The sequence below is a fragment of the Phoca vitulina genome, unplaced genomic scaffold (genome assembly GCF_004348235.1).
Source record: "Phoca vitulina isolate PV1807 unplaced genomic scaffold, GSC_HSeal_1.0 scaffold46, whole genome shotgun sequence".
NCBI lineage: Eukaryota > Metazoa > Chordata > Mammalia > Carnivora > Phocidae > Phoca > Phoca vitulina.
The window spans coordinates 11936542-11943458 of record NW_022589749.1 but is presented as its reverse complement, the minus strand read 5'-3'; the positions used below and the strand labels follow the sequence as shown (position 1 = coordinate 11943458).

General features: G+C 50.7%; 1 protein-coding gene across 2 annotated transcripts in view; it reads right to left on the bottom strand.

Annotated features, from left to right (window-relative positions):
• Positions 1–1429: 1429 nt before the first annotated feature.
• LOC116649090 (transmembrane protein 132B-like) overlaps positions 1430–6917 on the bottom strand; it is a 260617-nt gene continuing 255129 nt past the window's right edge. For both annotated transcript variants that reach the window (XM_032431612.1, XM_032431611.1), the window contains exon 4: positions 1430–2571. In XM_032431612.1, coding sequence (XP_032287503.1) covers positions 2310–2571 — 262 coding nt within the window. In that variant the 3' untranslated portion in view covers positions 1430–2309. The remainder of the gene's footprint in view (positions 2572–6917) is intronic.

Sequence of the window (6917 nt, the reverse complement as noted above, 5' to 3'; positions counted from 1 at the left end):
AAGTGAGCAAGAATATAAGGAGGACAGAACTAATTTGGCCTGAGTGGCCAGGAGAGTTCTCTCGAGTTGACTTTTTCCAGGCGTGCACCCCGTAGACCCAGCCTCCCTGGAGCGGCAAGGCACGGCCCCCGAGGGGAGGGAATGGCGGTGGCTGAGGGAGGGCAGCAGAGAAGCCTCCGGATGTGGCGAGCACGCCGGCACCCGCGGGACTCCACACCCCACGCTGTGCCCCGGCGCCTGTCAGTAAGACACAGGAGCACGGACGCCCCACCGGGAAGCACCGGCTCCCGCAGAGACCGTCCAAGCCAACCCCTGATCTAGGACCACATTCCAAATGCCTGCTTTCCCTGCTCTGCCAGGCTCTTCCTTCCTAACCCTCCCCCCGACTCTGTGCTGTCCCCACTACGAGCCCTGACCCTGGGAGGGACAGCCCACTCAGCCTGGGGCCGTGAGAGAGGATGTCACCATAACCAGGGCATTTGTGTGTCCGTAGGACAGGTCTCATCAGGAAAGGGGATCCCAAGAGACAAGACAACCAGCACGCCCCTGAAGCCCAGTGACAGCTGAATGACTGTCCCCACTGCCAGGCGCTCTCCTCAGAAGGGGACTTAGGGCGGGCGAGACGCTAAAACTGAAGCAGGGCCAAGGCCACACGGTTGCAGACGCGGAGTACGCCATGACAGCGTTAAAGCAGCACAGCCAATCCATGACCACGGCCACGGCTGTGTGTGATCCGGCGGGCTGGAGTTAGTCCTCGGGGTGCTGCGCTTGGCACCCCTGTCCCGGTTCCACCTCCTTTCCTGCTCCTCCCAGAACCGGCACCTGCCCATCCGAGGAGGGCCTGACCTTCTCCCTTGGAATTTCAGCCTCAGAAGCGACAGAGGGCGACAGAATCCCCAGTGAATCGGGTGCTGCGCACTAAGCTCAGAGCAACAGTGTAAGGACTCAGAGTAAAGACGCAAGCCAATCTCAGCCAGATCGAGGCTGATCTGGAGAATCAGAACGGCTCTTCCTGCCTTAAAATCCACACCCATCCATCTCTGCCCTTTGACAGGCCCGTTTCCTGCTGATTGTCGCTGCACCAAAACCAAAATGCAGATCGCTGCTGATGTGGGTAAACTCCGTCAGGCTAACTTTCAAGAATTAGATGAGCCCAGTAGCTCGGGTTAAAGCAAGGGGTTCATTCATTCGCTGACATTCATTCACAGCATATAGTAACTGTCCCAGGCACTGTTCTAGGTGCTGGGATCGCAGATGTGGACACAACTGACCAGAATCCCACCCTCACGGATCTCACCTTGTAGGGACGAGATGGATGGTGAGCCCTGCACCTCCAACACCAATAACATCTACGAAAGATGAAACAGGGTGGTGGCATGCACTGAGAGGGGGGCAGAGAGCCAGTTCTGGCCAACGTGGCCAGGGGAGGGTGCATCTCTTAACAGTCAAGGTGAAGGGAGGAGCCAGGCATGCGGACACATGGGGAAGTGTGTTTTGGGCATAGACAAGAATAAGAACACAGATATGCGAATTGCAGACTTCATTGTTAGGTGTGGGGTTTCGTTTGCAAGGATCTTAACTCTGGTATCCAACTTGAGTATGGATGATAGAAGCACCCACACACTTCCCTAGAATATCTGGGTGCTGACCCCTACACTTTGCTCCCAGACAGGAAGGCCGAAGTAATGCAGAGTATTTCCTGTTCCACTGAACATTTCCAGTGTGGGAAAGGTATTAGGAATGTGGTGCTCCCAGGGATTGATAATCCCTATGGATCACCAGCACTGTCCTTTTTACATTCTGGAACCTCGAGCATAACCCTGTTCTCAGATGTGGCCCCTGAGCCTGGTCGTGAATGGAGCTTCAACCAAGCTCAGAGGAAAAATCTGGTCACCTCCAGGCTAGGAACAGAAACGGAAGTGGTTTATGGACTCTGGGACCTTATGCAGGCTCGGCTGGTCAGTTCCCAACAAGGTTGCTTCAGTCCATCGCATTTTTCAGCTTGCCCATCCCCACGCTACCTGGGAACTGCCCGGTGAAGCATGCAGAGCGTTGTCCCCACACACACCCCTCGTGCATTCCACCCAGCGCAGCACTTGGTCCTGATGTGGGCCCAGATTCAGACCATAAAGAACAGGAGCCCCCAGGAAATGTTCACCAATATCCACAAAGGAGAAGAGATTTGCTGTAGACCCCAAATAGTTTCCAAAAAGGCATTATAGAAAGCAGGTAAATAAAAAGTAATCTGAGTGTATTTCCCTTGCTTAAACATTCTCAAGTGCATAAAAAATAACAGATTATAAAACACATCATGTTTCTTTGAACATTAAAAGCACTCCAAGAAAACCTCTTGGTGACCCTCTTCTGAAGCTCAAATTTCTCACCATCGCAAGAGGGACGATGCCCACAAAGGATGTCTGGCTGACGAAGATCTCAGAGACGGCCAGCTCGCTCATGGAGTCCTCCACTGGATACTCCACCTGCCAGGTGATGGGCTGGGCCCCGGCCAGGCCACTGCTGTTGTCGATCCCAAAGTCCACTTGCAAGATCTCATAGAAGGAGCCATTTGCCCTGGAAAACAAACACATGTTGAAGTGTAATTTAAAACCTGAGACTCAGTAGTCTGAGATAAATTGCCACATTCCTCCTCGCCAATGGAAGGAGTGATTGCCAACTTCAACAGAGTACATGGCGGTGTTGACAGAGCCTAATTCGTGGGCTGTCCGTCAGTGACCCCCAACTCCAAATGGGTGGGCAGTCCATCCGCAGGGCTCAGTGGGAAGCAGACCGTTCTTCCTTGAATGAGCAGGTCAGACAGCTCTCCCCACTCCCATGTGTGCACACAGCAAGTGGCCCTGAGCCTCTTGTCTGGTGCTACCATCACTCCATTCCTGAGGCACATCCTGGACTCTGGCTACCTCCACATTTACTTAGCTGTGTGTCTATGGACCAGTGGTTCAAACTCTGAGTTTTAGGATTTTGGGAGAACAGTGGTGACCTCACAGGCTGGCGGGAGCATCATGAGACCAAGCATGGGAAGGACTCCGTAACTCGCTGGTTCACTACAAAACTATGAGCAACACATAAAACGCTACAGTGATTCCTCATTTCATGACCCTGAAATGGGATGAGATGTAAGAATCCACCAGCCTTAATTCATGGAGTGGCAGCACTGCCTATGTGTTTGGAAGAGGGGAGGAAGGTGGATGGGACACATAAACGTGAAAAAGACTAGCGTCATTCTCAGTATTTTTATACACAAGGAGTATCTTGTCATTGACAGGGATGTTGTAAATTGTAGGCCGACTATTGTACCAATAGCAGAAGTTGCTGAACAGAGAGTTAAAACAGAAGCCATGCAGCACAGGGTTTGTGAAGGACTCCTGTTCTGTAGCCTTTTCCATCACCCTGATGCTAGCTTTATCCCCAGCCAAGGAATTTGACAGCAGAGTGACCAATTCATGGTTCCCCAAGGCCTGAGTCACACCAACCAACCTATTCCTTTCCTGCCGGTGGGCTTGCCTGGACCAAAATGGGCTTGGAAGCCTCTGGCCTGTCTTTCAGGGTGTGGGCAGGTTGTGCAGAAAGTTTTGAAAATGAACCTGGGCTTGCTGCTTGCCCACCAGAAATCTCCTACCATGGACAGCTCCCTTCCCACCTGCTGACTTAAGAAGAGGGTGAAAACCACACCTGGATGGTTAGAAGCATCCAACAGCAAGCTTCAGACGTAGTAACAGTATTGACAGAAATGGCCTGCTCGATACAGAATTCCACCCAAATCAGAACCACACTAGACTCCATATAGAACTGGTCGTGTCCAACCCTTTTCCATGCGGCCAAGGTGTTAAGAAACTCTCTGATGTTGCTCTGTCCAATACTGTGCCCACTAGCCAGAAATAGCTATTCAAACTGAAACATAAATGTATTAAAATGACACAGCCGGGTGTCCCAGCTGAGCTTAAGCTGGGTGTGGGACATGGGAGCTCTGAGTCCTCAAGTATCTACTCATCACAGTGTTCTGCATGGGGAAGACAGTGTGTACGGCATAAAGATCCCTTGCTTCATGAGAAGGACGACAGTGGGCACACAGGAGAACCCCCACCAGGGGACTCCAGTATACCTGGGCATCTTTAGCGAGAAGGCAGAGCAAGGGGAGGCTAATGGCTGATTCTGAGTTGCCAAAGGGATTTCAGGGTCTTAGGGACTGAGGCCCTCGCTTCAGCCACCCTCATTCCTCTCCCAGCCTGAAGTCTCCTCTCTGGTCCACAGCAAGTCCTCACTTGCCCATCTGTTGAGTCAGGAGACACTCAGTCCTATTGGACCAGACCTTAAATTCCTCTTTGGGCTGCACCATGCTTGGAACCATGACTTGGGAGCTGCTTCTAATACCTCTTGGGTTCTCAGCATTCAGTAGACCTCAGCAAGGCAAATGCCAAGAAAGTGAGACGCCCCCAGCAAGAGAAGAAAAGGAGCATAACTGTCTGTGTTCTCAGCAATTTAATCCTGCTAAATCTGCACTCTGGTCTTGGGCGTACAGAAGCAGCCGGTCTTTGGGCAAAGGGGGCAGGGTCTGTGTGAGAGGGCCAGCCCCCTTCTCCCTTCCTGGGCCCTTCCTGCTCCTCTCTGTCCAGCCCATGAGCTGGACCAGCGACAGGAATCTGCCCAAGTCCAACTACAAACAGAATAATGATCAACTGTGAGTCACTTTTATGCACAAGTGTTTATTCTAAGTCATTTCCCTCAAACCGGAGGAAGGGGGTCTTTTATTTCAGGCAGCTGGTATGCTTGCAAATAAGTCCATTTCTATGGAAATGGGCTTATAATTATTAACTTTACCTGTTCCTGATCTATCCTTGATAAGCCTTTCAAATTTAGGAAAGTGCTTCATGATCCTCTCAATTTAATAATTACCAACTGCCTTTGAGGAATCCGGATCAGTAGTCCAGCCGTGAGATATTCATTAGATATTTTTCCCTGGGGTGGAGAAATGTGTGTGTGCACGTGAGCATGTATGTCTGTGTGTGTGCGTGTGCATGTGTGTGCATGTATGTGAGTGTGTGCATGTGTGCATGTGTGTGCGTGTGCATGTGTGTGCATGTATGTGAGTGCACACGTGTGTGCTGTGTGTGCATGTGTGCATGTGTGTGCGTGTGCATGTGTGTGCATGTGTGTGAGTGCACACGTGTGTGCTGTGTGTGATGTGTGTGCATGTGTGCATGTATGTGGGTGCGCACGTGTGTGTGCGTGTGCATGTGTGCGTGTGCATGTGTGCATGTATGTGGGTGCGCACATGTGTGTGCTGTGTGTGATGTGTGTGTGTGCGTGTATGCGCGTGTGTGCATGTGCATGTATATGTGTGTGCATGTGCATGTATGTGGGTGCGCACATGTGCATGATGTGTGTGTGCATGTGGGCGTGCACGTGTGTGCTGTGTGTGATGTATTGTGTGCGTGTGTGCGTGTGTGCATGTATGTGGATGTGCACATGTGTGTGCTGTGTGGTGTGTGTGTGCATGTGTGCATGTGTGTGTGCATGTATGTGTGCGTGCGTGTGTGTGCGTGTGCATGTGTTCGGAGGGGTCAGGCAGGAAACGCTGCTTGGCTGCTTCTCCCCCCGAGGCTGAGCACACAGCACCCTCCCAGAAGGACTTGGTTCCCAAAGCCCTGTTTCCCATGGAAGCTTCCCCTTTAGTAAACCTGGGAGCCTCTTCCCTGGGACCCTGGGACCCTGGGACCCCTGGGGTGGAGCTAAGGCAGCTTTTGAATGCACAGTGTGGTTGCAGCTCAGACAGGCCAGCAGGAAGGAAAAGGAGAGATGGGGGCAGAGGAGGGGTATGGGGCACCCAACCCAGCAGCCTGTCCCCAAGAGCCACATCCAGCCATTTATCAGCATATAACCCATGATGACAATAATGGCTGTTTGGGGGAGGGAGGGAGGAGACAGGGAGAGGGGAGGAGGAAGGGAGGGAGAAATAAGAGAAGGGGGGAGAGAGGGGGTTCAAAACTTTGAACTCTTCTCCAGCAAGTTGTGCCATTTACATCGACTATTACCCCCCAAACCCCACAAACTTCTAGATGGTTCTGCACTACCAGGCTGAGATGCTGAAGCTTTCCCCACATGAGCTTTTCTAGAAATGGAGCGAGAGAGGCTGACCTCTGTCAGGGTCTCTGTCTTAAGAGCCCTTCTCTGGCATTATGTTTTTAAACGACCAAAAGGCAAGGTACATACAGATCCATGATCACATTGAGCAAATGCCCCCAAAGAGGCATGATGACATGGATTCCACCATTATGGTGCCCTATAGAGTATTCTCGCCATCCAAAAAATCCTCTCTGCTCTGCCTATCCATCCCTCCTCTGCCCAATCCCTGGCAACCAATCTTTTACTGTCTCCAAAGTTTTGCCTTTTCCAGAATATCCTATCACTGGAATCCTATGGTGTGGTGTGCAGCCTCTTCAGACTGGCCTCTTTCACTTAGTAATATGTATTTGAGGTTCTTCCAGGTCCTTTTTGGCTTGACAGCTTATTCCTTTTTAGTGCCGAATAACATTCCATTGTCTGATGGACCACAGTTTATTTAATCCCTCACCTGCTGAAGGACATCTTGGTGGACATAAGCTTTCAACTCCTTTGAGCAAAATACCAAGGAACATGACTGCTGGATGGTATGAACCTAATTCTTCAAAGGCCAAGCCTATTATAACACTACAGTCACTGTGGTCCCTAGTACATTCATTTATGGAGTGACATTTATTAAGCACGTATTATGTGTGAGGCATTAAGAATTCATTGGTAGACAAAATAGCTAAGATCCCTGTCTTGCTAATCAGGTAAATAAATAAGGTAAGTCCTGGTCATGAAAGATGCTATCCTAAAAATTAAATAGAATTAAATTTCTTTTTAAAAGGCTAAATAAG